Source organism: Rhagoletis zephyria, unplaced genomic scaffold (genome assembly GCF_001687245.7).
Source record: "Rhagoletis zephyria isolate East Lansing unplaced genomic scaffold, Rhagoletis_zephyria_1.1 Rzeph_scaffold_03197, whole genome shotgun sequence".
Taxonomy (NCBI): Eukaryota; Metazoa; Arthropoda; class Insecta; order Diptera; family Tephritidae; genus Rhagoletis; species Rhagoletis zephyria.
In genome coordinates this window covers 44,477-59,092 of record NW_016160280.1, presented here as the reverse complement: position 1 = coordinate 59,092, position 14,616 = coordinate 44,477, and the positions used below count along the sequence as shown (strand labels likewise).

Below are 14,616 nucleotides of genomic sequence, written 5' to 3'. Positions count from 1 at the left end.
AATCAACTTTTGATTAATGCATATTTAATTTAATTAAATAGCATTTCCAGCAATCGATTAAAAATTGTCCTTTCATTACTTGTCTCTTTTTTTACATGACATTCGCTGGGTGACCGCAATCAATGCCAACGCCACCAACATTACCGCATACAACGCCATCAACGCCAACAACAACAACAACCACGCCACCAACGCAATGCAACCCCACGCAATAATAACAAAAAAACAATGTCCACCTGCATTATGTCCTACGCAAAATATTTTCATAATGTGATCTTTATGCATTATTATTGTCTGTTTGCTGGGGCGCGCGCATCTGTGTGTTTGTTTTGCACTCGAGTAGCTGCAACATCCGATGGTCATACACGTTTATCATCCCTACCGCCAACCGGATGGCATCAATCACTGTCAAGCGGTGAATGGTCATTGCTCGCATTTATGCCTGCCAGCGCCGCGCATCAACGAACGCAGTCCGCGCATCTCCTGCGCCTGTCCCGCCGGACTCAAGCTGATGGAGGATCGGCTGATGTGTGTCGAAGATTGTAAGTACATAGATATGTATGTATGTATGTATGTGGTATGTGTGTGGAATTGTTTGCAAACATATTGATGGATTACTGTTGCACCAGTTGTAGGTACGAGTATAATGTGATAATTCACACTTTGTCACTTTGAATTGGCAACGTTGTGGTTTTGTGTGTGCATAGGTATGCGTGTGTGAAAAGAGTTTGAGCTTTATTGCAAATTTCTTCTATATTTATATATTTACCTTTTTGTTAGATTTTCGCTAGCTCTTTTTATTGAAATTGTAAGAAAAGTGTTTATACTTAGCTTAACTCATTTAGTGGTGAGAGAATAAATAAATATTTTAGGGTAGAAGAGCTTAAATTATAAGCTAAATAACAAATACTTAAAATCATATAACACTTAAATTTTTTATTATACATTAGTTTATGTTTGTGTTATCTAAATGAAGAAATCCTACATTTATTATTTGCTTTTATATTTAACACTTGTGGCGTCACGTGACTGCGCAGATATGTCGGAAAAATTGACTTTTTTCAATTTTCTTCCTTTTTTGACCTTAAAACCGTATGCAGTGAACATTTAAAAAAAAAATTAAACACATACTTCTGCTCTTCTTGCATAAAGGAATCCATTTCCATGGTGACAAGAACCGAAAAGCGCGATTTAGTTTTTTTTAGAGTTAATTAAAACTAATGCCGAATTTCCACTAGGCATTGAAATGACAAAAAATATAAGCCATTTAAAAAAATGCTATGTGGAAATGAAATTAATGACACTTTTTTAACGTAATGACTCGAATATTTTTTAACGGCCAACTTTGTCATTTGTCATTTTTGCCATTTAATGCCTAGTGGAAATCCAGCATAAGGTTAAAAATTCAAGAATTTTACTTTTGAAGATCATTTTGGATCAAAAATTACTTTGACCTTTAAAAGTAATATTTTTGATTGCTTGTATTTTTTAACTAAAAAGATCATGTAATGTAAAATCCAAAAAAAATAGTAAATAAAGCACCCACGAGTACGAAACGTAGCACGTCTGGCTATCGTGTGAATTTTTACATATTTCATTTATCCTGTTAGGGCCGAATTCTTAAGTAAGTTTTAAAATTTATCTGCCCTTTAAACAAAAATCTTCCTCTTAAAAAACCTACTGGAAAAAGAGCAATAAGTCTAGTAATATTTGCTCATCTGCAGTTTTAAATTTTTTTAGCTGAAATCATTTTTAAAAAAGGTATGCATTTAATACATAAAAATCAAATCGCTTATATAACTCTTCTCCGCTTCATAACTCGGCTGCACAATTTTTTTTAATACAGTTAAGAATAAATTCTGTAGTCAGTGATATCACCTAAACAAGGAACTAATTTATAAGTCACTGTGACGCTACAGGTGTGAACAAATTTATTTACGAAATATTCCTTTTCTTACCAAATACTTTAACGATTTTTAATTTAGTTGCACTAAAATTGTGTGTGTATTTGTGTGTTTCTAATTGTACATTGATTATTATGCCGTTATTATTTGCTGTTATTTATCGTTTGAGTTTTGCATTTTTAAGTCTTAATTTTAATTCAATTATAACGCAAATTTTCTTTTTCCAATTTTTTTCGTTTTATTATACACTATTTGAAAAATTTGGGACATCAACACGAAATATGTCAAAAAATATTGATGCAAACTTTATGAAAACTAAAAAAAAAAAAAGTTTCTCTGCTTGTGCCAAAAAAAACAAACTGCAAATCCAAATAGTGAGTTCAAAGAAAGCGTCGCAAGAGCGTCGCAAAATCTTGCCAAAGATGTCTAAATTTACCACCACCCGCGCTCCTACAACCAACAGCAACAACAACAGCAATAGCACTGTTCAACCAACAGCGACAGCGTCACACGAACCGACAGACGTAGAGGGTATGATTAAAAATATAAAAAAAAAAGTTTTAAAATTGGTTATGGCGACTGTTTGTCACTGGTTGTTTTGTTAACAATACTTATGTATGTACTTGGTAACAACTACTCACCCGCATCACCATTTGCACTCACAATTCAGCGCTTAGGTGTTATACATACATACCTACTTACTTACACTTGCGTTCTAACAGCGTCGTAGTAACCCAAAGCTCTGTTGAAATTTTATGTGATTTCGTGCCTTTCGTACTTTTATTTGTGTCAAATGTTTCTAAATAATTTAATATTTCATTTTTGATCTTTGTTGTCACTGTAATATTTTTGTTTAATTTTCTTCTATTTTACCATGGATTCTTTTCATTTTGTTATTAAGTGACACCGTTAATTTGCTTCGATTTCCCTTTGTTCGCATTCCATTTGTGTTATGTACGTTCATCTTCATCAATTTGTCAACACTTCGTTTGCATTAATTTTCATTACTTTGGTATTTGGGTTGTCTTTGCTAGTTTAGAATTCGAATTAAACACGATTTAAGTTGTCAATTATAATTTGTTGTTTTAATAACTGATCTTAATTGTTTCATTTAGTTGCGCTTCGTTAATTTAATTGATTTTTAATTAAGTTTTCATTATCCATCCTTTTTTGGTAATACTTTGATTTTTGATTTACAAAGGTATACACGCTGTCAAAAGCTTAGTCATAGAAAAATGTTCACTCGATTTGTTGTACTTGTAAACACGTTAACATTATTTATTTCTTCATTTATTTATTTTTTTAAGCAAACGGTAAGTATTGTACAATTTTATATCATCAAGTTAAGTGTGTACATAATTTATAACTGAAGCCGTGTAAGACACTTAATATCAAATGCTACCACTGACAGTAGGCAAATAACTATGCGTCCATACTTATTTTATTAATTAAAAAAATTGCAGGTTCAAGTGGTAATATGATCATGCAAGTGACCGTTTTTCCAATGGATACTGCTATTTTATAAACTAGAAAAGAAAAAAAAATGTTGACATAATTTTTGCGTTGGTTTTTCACGAAGACACCCTCACGCTACGAATAAGTTTCTATGAACAAATTTGTAGTGTAGCGCACGAAGTTTGTGGCGATATGCTGTATGTCTCGAAATTTTTTGTTAAGATGACCTAAAAATTTTGATGTGTTTTCGCACACGAAATGGCTTAAGATAAAGTTGATCCCAGAAGGATCCAAAGACACGGCCGAATACAGACAGATATCGACACTATTCTTCCTGCATATCCTTTCGTCATTCAGTAGCTATGGGATTAGCTTCATTTAATTTTTTTTTGCCGAATCATCGCTTTTCTAGAGTTTTTCTGCTTTTAGGGTATACTTTTGAAAGAAAACTTCATACTAACCGCTTTTTTTTAAGAACAAAGTACTTTTGACTTTTTTTATACTTTTCGCAAGCATTAAATGGTATTATAATTTTGGTCCGATGCCTGTAAACACCAGAAGAAGAAGAGATATATCCACGATAATGTATACCTATGTAAATGATCAAAACGTCGAACCGAAGCCATTTAGTATGGTATTCGATTACTCGCTTTTTTCCCAAAAACAGGTTTCGGAATTATTTAAAAAATTGCAGTTTGAAAAAGCCGTTGTCCGATTTGTAAATTAAGAAAAAACTAGATAGACCAGGTTTTCTTCACATAGCTTTCATACACTGAAAATGCTAATGTTGGTATGAAATACCAAAAATTATTCAAAGTTTTTTTTTTAGATCAAAAGCTTAACAAATAATAATGAGTGAAAAATTTACGTTTTGTCATGTTTAAAGTTTTTTTTAATAGCAGAAATTTATTTTTAAGCTTCTTCTTCGGGGGGTGGAGTAAACGCCTAGATCTCTCCATTTTTGTGTCTCCATTTGGCCAAACGTAGAAAACGATTAAGCGCCAAACATTCATTTATTGGAAACAAATATGATATACTGTTCATCCCCAAAAACCCTAGGATATAATTTTAAAACGACCGCTGTGGTGCAGTACTAGTTGAAGTGCACCCTACCACTCCGCAGGGCCTGGGTTAGAGCCCAGTTCCCAACCAATATCAAAAAATAAAATAGAAAATAAACACAAACGTTTTATTCGCCCCCGGCAAGCATTGGAAAACCTGCGAGTGAATTCAGGAATCGGAAGAAAAGTTCGTCCAAACGCCAATCTATTATTATTATAATTTTAAAACTTCCCTTAATTTGGGAAAAGCCTTGGCCAGCTTCGGGATTTCGAATGGATCTTCCATTTCTAGATACTTCTTTAAGTTCTCCAATGTCCGTCAAGTATTCATGGAGCAGTTATTTTGCGTGCTCAATTTCAACATTTGCCACATATTAATTGCTCCGGCAGTGAAGTCTGGCCACAAACGTATGGACAACCGCATTCTGCCACACAATTTAAGGATGCAATCAACTTTTTCTGTGCGGATTTCATTATTTGGAATTTTTTTCAAACTAATGAAATTTCAATCCTTGTATGGAACCGCAGGATTATAACCGAATTAATGTTCCTGAAAGATGTGAAGCCTTCGGCATACATATTCGAAGACAGCGCTGTCCTTACTTGTTATTAATTGAACACAAATGTTGGGGAGTCATATGAGTATCTGTGACGCAAGCACAAAATGTAGAAAATATATGTCGTCGATGTTTTTGCAAAACCGCCAATCGGCCAGTTGCAAAACCGCCTAAATCACTGTTCTGGCAAAAATGATATGTGGTAACACTGAACTCCAGACATCGAGATTTATACATAAAAATCGTTAAATCGTAAATAAAGCAACAGATTTGTAAAATAATAGCTAGAGAAAATACCGCCTATCACGGCAATGCCTTCAAAGAATAAACAGTTTTTTTCGCTCTCCTGTAAAATTTGAGTGCCGTAAGGTAGGCGGTTTTGAGGTTTTGTTTTTCTTACTTTCTTGTGTGGAAAATGAGGGAAGCGCCAATTTGGTTATTTGCAAAGCTGCATTTTTAGCTTTGCAAAGCTGCTGCAATAATAAGCTACGCAGATGGGTATCAGCTAGTTCATGTCGAATGTAACTGTTTCCTAAAGCAAATGTATCACCAAAGGTCCAACACTAAGTAAATCCATTATGCATATTACATTGAGGTGGAAATTTCACTCATCCGTATTTCATCTTCGAATATACCGTACTATATACATATGTATGAATATCTGCTACTTCCATATACCTGATACCCGGTGATGCATTAAATCAAGGATAATAAGCAAATCAAGTATCTACACATACATCAAAGGCAAGACGTACCTATTGCTTGCTCCTCTCAGAATTATCGAGCAGTTCACCCACCTATGCATATTACCAGCACCATTAGCACATAATTCATTGGAAAAACTCTCCCCCTCGCACATTTTGTTCACACGGATCACCATCTTACGTAAATGTAACACTCACACACACACACACACACTCCCAACTACACATTTGACTCACCTTCAAACGCAGCAATGCATATTGCTGTGCCGTAAATCAGTCAGCCGCCAGTCAAAGAGTAACATGTTGGTTGCAACAACAATCTAATGATGATGTAGTGGCAACAGAAATTACCTAAATACATACATGCAATCATACGCATATATGTACATACATCTGCACGCACTGGGCAGAGAGGAAGGAGGTCGTGGTGTGGATCCAGTTTAGATTGAATGCCAGCTTTGAAGGTAACTACTAGTTCGTGTCGATGCATTGAAGTGGAATTTCATTGCAATGGCGGCTAGCGCTGCAGCGAAGTGGTTGCTTTTGCTGTTTTACCTTCAAGTTGTTGCTGCATCAACGACAGCAGGAAATGTTGCTGATTAACGAGGAAGCATAAAATAACGACGAGTTGTGTAATAATAACGCGCTTAGCCATTCAGGGTGTAAAGAGCCGATATTCAAACGGAGGTTCGAGTCTTGTCACGGTGAGTAATCGAGAAAGAACATTGTTATGATTCAGGCATCAACTTTGACACACAGCTCGAAAAACGATCGATGCGTCTTAACAATGACGCAGGTTTGAAAATTTCCTGCGCTGATCCAGAAGTATTTGTTATGGTCTTTCACAGCTTCTCTTATCTTAGAAACAATGTGGTAAAAGTACCAAAATCATCAAAAATCTCCAAATTTGAAATTCTATAAAAAATGGAAACTCGTCAACCAATTTGAAAGGAGATGGCAAATTTGTATTGATATTAAAAAGATGAGAGCCACAATCAAAAGCTAAAAATATGCCTTCTTTATATATTCTTATTAGTTGTTTTTTCTTTCTCTCCGTGACAACATTGCCAGACGCTGTGCTTGCCATTTGCTGTGTATTTGCTGTGCATTAAACATGAAAACAGTCGCTAAGTTACACTAAGCCAATTAGAGGACTTCAGTTGTTATTAAGAAACACATCTTGTCCACATTTTATTTTCAATTTCAAAACGAATGAATTCTCATTTTATAGCTGCTCTCGAAAACTCATTAACTAGATTAGATTAACTACACTCAAACTCAATCATAATAGTATGTCGCCTCCCTTTTCGCAGATTAAGGAAAAAATTGTGAAGTGATATCAAAAACAAAAATAATAATTTTATATCAAGTGCTTATGTATGTAAGTACATATGTATGTATGTATGTGTACGTATTATAAGCATACTCATATGTATGCAGCGCACACATTAGATTTAAAAAGCATTTAGATTAAAAAGATATTAACTGTTACTGTAGAGATAAACTTCATTCTATATAGGTATGTGTGTGTACGTCAAAATTACATTTTGAAGCAAAATAAACAACGAAAATCCTCCCTGGGGAGAATAAAAATTACTTACTTATGTCTATTCAGATATGAATAATGAATAAAAGAGAAATGACAGCAATGATTCCTGCGTTGAAGGTTATGAAGGATATCAAATTGTAGCCAAGTGTTTATATGTACATTGGGGTGCCCATCGAAAAAAAAAATTTCCGAGATTTCAAAATCCTACCCCCTGATTTCGTTCGTTTTTATGCGAAATGTTATTTCCTATTTTTAAAGATTTTTTAAAAATCATTTAGAGGTTGCGACCTGCCATTTTAGGTCAGAAAATGCGGTTTTGGAGATGGTTCAGTTTTTGAATTACAATTTTGCATTACACTTAGCAGAGACAAAGATGGAAATCAAATGACCGATATGGCGCGGAAACGCGGATGATGTAGGACAAAAATGGGTAGGTTTTGGTGCTTTCGGTAGAACCACTACCCAGAAGATCTATAGCCTTGTTCGCGTGCGCGACGGTTACCAAAGAACCGAAGTAGATGGAATGTCGAACTGTACGACCATTATAATAGCATGAACCATGTTGCGATCATACAAATAATAAATGAATGTTTTGCATGGATCCAGTTAAAAGAAATTTCAGATCGACACTCATCGATGTAAAACGAAAACAAAGGCATCCGCGAATACAATATACGAGATAAGTGTAGAGAGGACGGTACATATACGATAAATAGCTAAGACAGCTTTGCAAAGGACAGAGGCAATTAGCGAAGTTTTTAGTCTCAGCTCAATCCAGTAAATGGTTGAAGCACCAAATAAGAAGAAGAAAATCTCAATTATTCTTTTCGAAGGATTGTAAAATTTTCCCTTGATATTTTTTGTCTTTAATTTACGTTTAGAATAGCCTTCCGGTTGTGAGTTAAAAATTTCTATTATAAATTTGTTATCAATAATTTTGGAAAAATCTTTCATACATCTCTCATAGCCAGAATTGCTAGATACTAGACTTTTTATCCGCCTTAGGCTGATTATAAGCTGACGCCTTTCCCTTATCCTATTGATATCGATAAGCTATATATGGCTTATAAGAGCCACCCTAATGAACATACTCCTATTTACATATACATACAAAGAATAATACGCAAACTACACCACTAAAATGAAGAACAAGAAAATCTCGTTAACAAGTACAACAAATGATGCCTGGAGTGCAAGAAAATATGCGCGGCAAGAATCAGCAGCCGCAAGAAACATTTTTCAGAATAGTGCGCAGCTCAGAGTATATAACTGGTACTTGCACCAAATCAAGAAAATTTATTTGGTTATACTTGTTTGCATATTGCGCTGGAAGCCTTGGAAGATCAAGTTAAAGCAGCTGCCATTGTTTTTGATGATGAATTGCTTTTGGTTTTGAAGTTTGTTCCGCATCTGGTACAATGCAATGCTCAAAAAAAAAAACAACATATGTATGCATGTATGTATACCCATAATTATTATTATTTAGCTGGATGCAAAAAACAAGGCTATAAAAAATGCTCAAAAATCTATAAATACTGGTAGCTTCGCTGAAAATTGACTAAGCAAAATTTTTTGTTAATCTTTACCCTCTGTCATGGGTCGAAATTGCAAAATAAGGTACAAGAAGTCGCCGATTCAGTTAGAAACATGAATAGGTTAGGTTAGACATTAAACATTGATTACATTTTTTATTCATTTTGTCGGCACCAGTATATGATATTTTTATAACCACTTCGGGCATAGTTCAGATCTATTTCAGATTAATTTCGGGGTAGGTCTAAACTAGATTTAAAATTATCCTGTAGTGGTTTTGAAAGCATCTCGAGCAAGTATTGAAAAGAAGAAGGAAGTAGACTGTCCTGAAATGGTCCTGAAATAGTCCAGTCTAGGCCCAAAATGGTCGTGAACTTGTCCCGAAATGATCTAAAACTAGTCTTGAAACGGTGCTGAAATGGTCCCCTATTAGGCCCAAAATAACACCGAACTTGAAATAGTCCTGAACAGTTTCCTAAATGGTCTTGAAATATTTCCCAACAGGTTCCAAAATGGGCCGGGAATGATTCCAAACAAATCTCGCAATGGGCCAACACTTTTCATGACCTATTTAGTCCCGAAATAGTCCAATTTTTATGTGTACACACAAGAAGCAATTATAGATTTTCTGCTGGGTTACAGAAGCGATTACAAAATTCTGTACAGGCTTAAAGCAAATTTTACCTATACCGAGAGCTAAGGTGTTTACTAGGGTGGTTCAAAAAAGCATCTGAAAAAAGTAAATTCCGAATTTCAATGCGCTCATCCCTAGGATTGTTCTATATTTAAAAAAACGATATAACTGTTTGTTTTTTCGCTATCAAAAGGTATTAACCGAGAGGTTGCTTAAAGCCCTTAAAGTTTCCCATGTATTTTATATGGAAAAAAAAACAATATTTCGAAGAAATGGTATAGAATTCTTGAAGATCTATATTTTTCGATCGGAAAACTTTGCATCTCTTCAGGGCATTCCAATTATAATGCTCAATTGTTTATTTTATCATTTTCTTATATTAACGATTGTTATGGGTCCCCCATTTCAGTTAGTTTTTTGTTTTTGTTGACCTATAAAAAACACTTAATATTAAAAAATAGTTAAATAAACAATTTGGTATTATGATTAAAAGTCTTCTGAAGAGAAACAGAGTTTTCTGATAGAAAAATATTAATTTTCAAGGATTCTAAACCATTTCTATGAAACTTTTTTCCCCCATATAAAAGACATGGAAAACTTTGGGCACAGGGGTATACATCTTATACCGAACCATACTAGGGGGTGAGAGCATTAAAATACCGATTTTACTTATTTTGGAAAGTGTTTCCACTTCAAAAATGCTTGAAAGCTAATAACTTTGCACATACATATGTATTTGAAATAATACAATAAAAAATTTTTAAAAAAAGCAGAATCTATTTATAGAAAATATATTTTCGAAGAAGAAGATGGATGTCATACAAAAGCCTAGAGCTTAAAAAATAAAACTACAACGTTCCATTACAACAAATTCAGAAGCAACAACAAAATACTCTGCCTATTTATAGAACATAATTACAATGCGAGTATTCAGGCCATTCAGCACAGCAACTACGGGGGCGGCCGTCCAAACTACCAGTGACAGCTGTAAATCACAGCAATCACAGAAATCAATCGCTCGTAATGAGAATGATGAATGAGCGAAGCGCGAGAGGTAGATTGGGAAACTGCTGGGCGGTTAAGTATTTTTTCTTTGCACATATTAAGTAAATAAAAACTGAAGCACAAATGCTAGTGCACTTAAAATCACAAAGCAGCAAATGCGAAAAGCAACACGCGTTGACAATGACAGATAACGAAATGAAAAGACATTACAAACAGAGGTAAGAAATTGATTGATATTTGAGTATTAATAAAACAAAATTAAGTAGGCGCAATAAAGAGATAAGGGCGGGAACGTAGTACTCGACAAAATTTGCTAATGTGAAGCATTCAAAATTTTGATAAGCCTAATAATATTCAAAATTACGTTTGTAGTTATTAAGAAATGGAAGTTTTAGAATAAAATGCATAAAAAATGAGTTGAACATACCTTTTGCTCACATATGCATACATAGTACATACGTACATACATATATTCTATTGTATATGGATTTTAAAGCCACCTTGAACTATTTACTTAATTTTCTTTTTTGCACAACTATATTCACTTATATATTGATATGTACATAAACACATCGAATAAGATATGCTATTCTGTATGTTTGACTATCACATTTATGCCAGCAAAATCGCTTGTCATGCTGATTTAAAGCCAAGCTGTGACGACGACGACAATGGGACGACATGTCGAGTCTCAATGACGCCTCAGCACAAACTTTCTATTGTCATTCAAAGTGACTGCACAAGAACTCTCCGCAGCATATCAATATAATTGGGTTACCGCTTGGGAGCTCAATTTTCAAATACGTTATGTGTATACATACATATGTACGCGCGTATCAATAGCAATTGGCAGGGTGGATATAAAAGCAGAAGTCCGCGAAAAAAATAAATTAAGTTAAAATAGATAAGTATGTATGTGCATACATACAACTACATAAACTGAAATATAACGAAACAGTTCAAAATCAAGCGCAAAAATATAAAAAACTAATTTTTTTCGCCCGACTAGAGGTCGCCTTTTAACATTTTTTGGTGGCACTAACATTCAGCAACAAACATTTTTTTAAGAGTTCTACTGAAATAATCGAAATACTTTATTACCAAAACTTTAATAATTTTTTGTGAGCTTTAAATTACTGACATAAGGGTGGTCGTCGATAAATCATACTTCAAGATCCGACTGTAAATGCCGAACATATGGCGAAAAATTTTTTTTTTTTTCGAAATTGCCTTACAAAAAACTGCAGATTCGAAGATGCACCGCAAACTTTGATTTCTGGTAGGGTCTTATGTACATAAATTTGCGCCTACGCGTTTGAACACATTTAGGTGTTTTCATACATATTCAAATATTTACTTTTCAGATTCATATTGCATAGCTTTTTTATAGTTCACCATATGTGCATGGGTATATACGTACATAAATTTATATTTCAATATTTTCTTTAACCCTCCGTTAGGTGGTCGGGTCTGGACAGACATTTTTGTATTTTTCTTGTAAAATAAACGCATTTGTAAATGAGCTAGCTATTTTAATTTGATTGGCCATCCTGCAAGAACTAAATTAGGATAAAAAAAAAAAATAATTAAAGGATAGTTACAATGATGTTTTGGTGTTAACATCACATTCGTACCTAATGGGTCCAGCTAGACTAATATATTACACCGTATAACAGCAAATTTTCCACGCAACAAAAAAATGTATGTTCTCGCGAAACTACGGGCCAAATATGTTTAGTTTTTCCATCTGACATTAGGATGTCTTTTAAGTCTTTCAAGGATATGATTAATTCAAGCAATTATTTTTAAAATTCAGTAAACTGTAGAATAGAAATAAGGAAACCAAATTAAAGATAAAATGCTGTGGTATTGAAAAAAAAATGGTTTGGTGGTGTTTTTAACACACTATCCTTGAAATTATTCAATTCACCACCAAATTTCGTCCTTCTAACTTTGGCAGCTTAGGATAAAAAAACAAAAATGCCCTTTTAACTTCCAATACCTATTCCTCCTTTTTGAATTTTTTATTAATATGTAGGGCTACCAAAGAACTTTTCGCTTAGCTTAATTGAAGATCCACCTGCTGTTTTTCCGCAGTACGGTAGATTCCACCACTGCAGTGCACTGGGTTTTTTTTGCGCTTCTGAAAGCAAAATTACAGGCGTTTGTCACAAAGTTCACTGCTTCATAAATTTTTGACGATGAATCCAGCTCACCGTGAGAAACACCGATAACACCGATAAACAGGACTTATCATAAGAAGCGAATCCATGTAGAAACGCCAGCAGCGTATTTTTATATTACACGTAGTTGGTTCGTTCCTTATTCATGTATGCTGTTAAAGGAGCAGGATCAAAAGTGAGCTTTAAAACTTATGTAGGGGTGGTCCGAAATGAGTGCTCATAGGATAACTGCCAATCCCTTATCCGGTCAGTTAAACTGCTCGACATTAGGTTGATGCCCAGATCCGGATCATTTAACTGTAACTTAACCAAAGCTAATACTTAACACTGCTCGACCAAATCTGATCCATTTGGTGAACCTTGCATTCAAAATATTCAACCAATTTTAGAAATTTTGCGTTTCCAAAACACTAAAAAGCACCTTTCGCTATCAATTTTGAAAGCTTTTATATAGCTTTTGCTCTCAAAGCACTCACCCACCTAAACGTTTTTTCATCCTATACTAAAAAATAGTTGTATGCCAAATTCTTAATGCGTTTTTTTTTTTTGCGTTATGTATGTGAATTTTTTTTTTTGTGATATACCTTTAGTCTGTTTTGGTTCCATGAAACTGTTTTTTTTTATTAAAAAACCCCACAGGAATCTATCCGTACTTTTGATTCAGTTTACTTATTGTATAAACAATGCATTTGTACTTTTTTAAGCTGGTTTTAAGCATTTCAGCTTCTATTTGACGAGGAATTTGCCAAGGACGATATTATGAGAAGCGATATGTACAACAAATACATATACTATGTACATACTTGCGGTATCATATTTTACTCTAACAAGTATTTAAAATTTTCACACTCTCTATGTGTCGTTTTCTTTCCTCTTTAAAACCCGTAAAAGTAATTTCTAGTGCAACAACAATGCGTGCAAATGAAATCAAAACTCAACAAAAAAGCTTTAAAAACAACTTGAGATAAAAATCCAAAACTGAACAACAAACTGGCAGGAAGTGCCACATAAAAGCGAAGAAACTCCATCAAAAAGTAAAATGTGCACAAGTGTCAACTTAAATTGAAGTGAGCGATCAACTCTTTTCCAAAGTGACGCGCACATACATACATACATTTAATATTTTAAGTTCAGATGGATGTGTGCGTGCAGCATGCGTATGAAAGTGTGTAATTTTTCCTTTGTTTATTGTTGCTCACTCTTCTTTACCAAGCTACTCCCAGGCATGCTACACTTCTTGGTCGGATACTTTAATGGCAATGTTTTGTAAAAAAATACATATTTTATGCTGGCAATTTCTCTCCTGCGTTTGATAGTATTTCTCTTAACTTCCTACAACTTTCCTACGCTTTTAAGCCGCAATTGCTGTTGTAAACCCTTTCAACCAATAACAGCAGCAATGAAAAAGAAAAACTGCGAAATACATATATGTATGTATGTACATTTGTTGCAACGAAAGTGGCATCCGAACGTTGTTTGGGTGTAAAGGGTGTCGGCAATAAACCGTGTGACTAAGTTGACGCCATTGTGCTGTGTACATATAGATAATGCCTATACCCATTCATATGTCTGCATATGTTTATTAGAACTTTTACTTAAGTATATGTGCATGCATACCCTGCAAAAAATTGTGTGCCGAATATCGAAAAAAAAGTATTCCGAGACTAGTCTGAATTAAATACAATTTGGCATTAATTGTCTCAAGGAGCCATTTTTTTTATTCCAAAGTCCGTTGAGCGCAAGAACCCCTTTCTAGTACTTACCCACCAGACCTCTTATTCCTACCCATCTAACGTACCACCTAAGTTTCAGTACATGAAAGCTCGGCAAGATTCATTAAATTTTTGCTAAGCAAGTATTTCGAGTCGGTTGCAATGTAGATTTTTACATTCTATGCATTTCTTCGGCATGAATAGATGTTTGGCCTTGAGGAAAACATTTTTTTTTGTTCCAAAGTTCATTTGCCTCAAGAACCTCGTTCTAGTGCTTACCCACCATATCCAACTATAAATTCCAAAGATATGATGAAAA

General features: G+C 34.3%; 1 protein-coding gene across 1 annotated transcript; it reads left to right on the top strand.

Annotated features, from left to right (window-relative positions):
* Positions 1-243: 243 nt before the first annotated feature.
* LOC108368579 (low-density lipoprotein receptor 1-like) lies at positions 244-2,435 on the top strand (the record flags this gene model as incomplete). The annotated part of the gene is made up of 2 exons (XM_017623456.1): positions 244-542; positions 2,280-2,435. Coding segments are annotated over exons 1-2 (343 nt in total), but the record flags the coding sequence as incomplete, so codon positions are not given.
* Between the last annotated feature and the right edge of the window lie 12,181 nt (positions 2,436-14,616).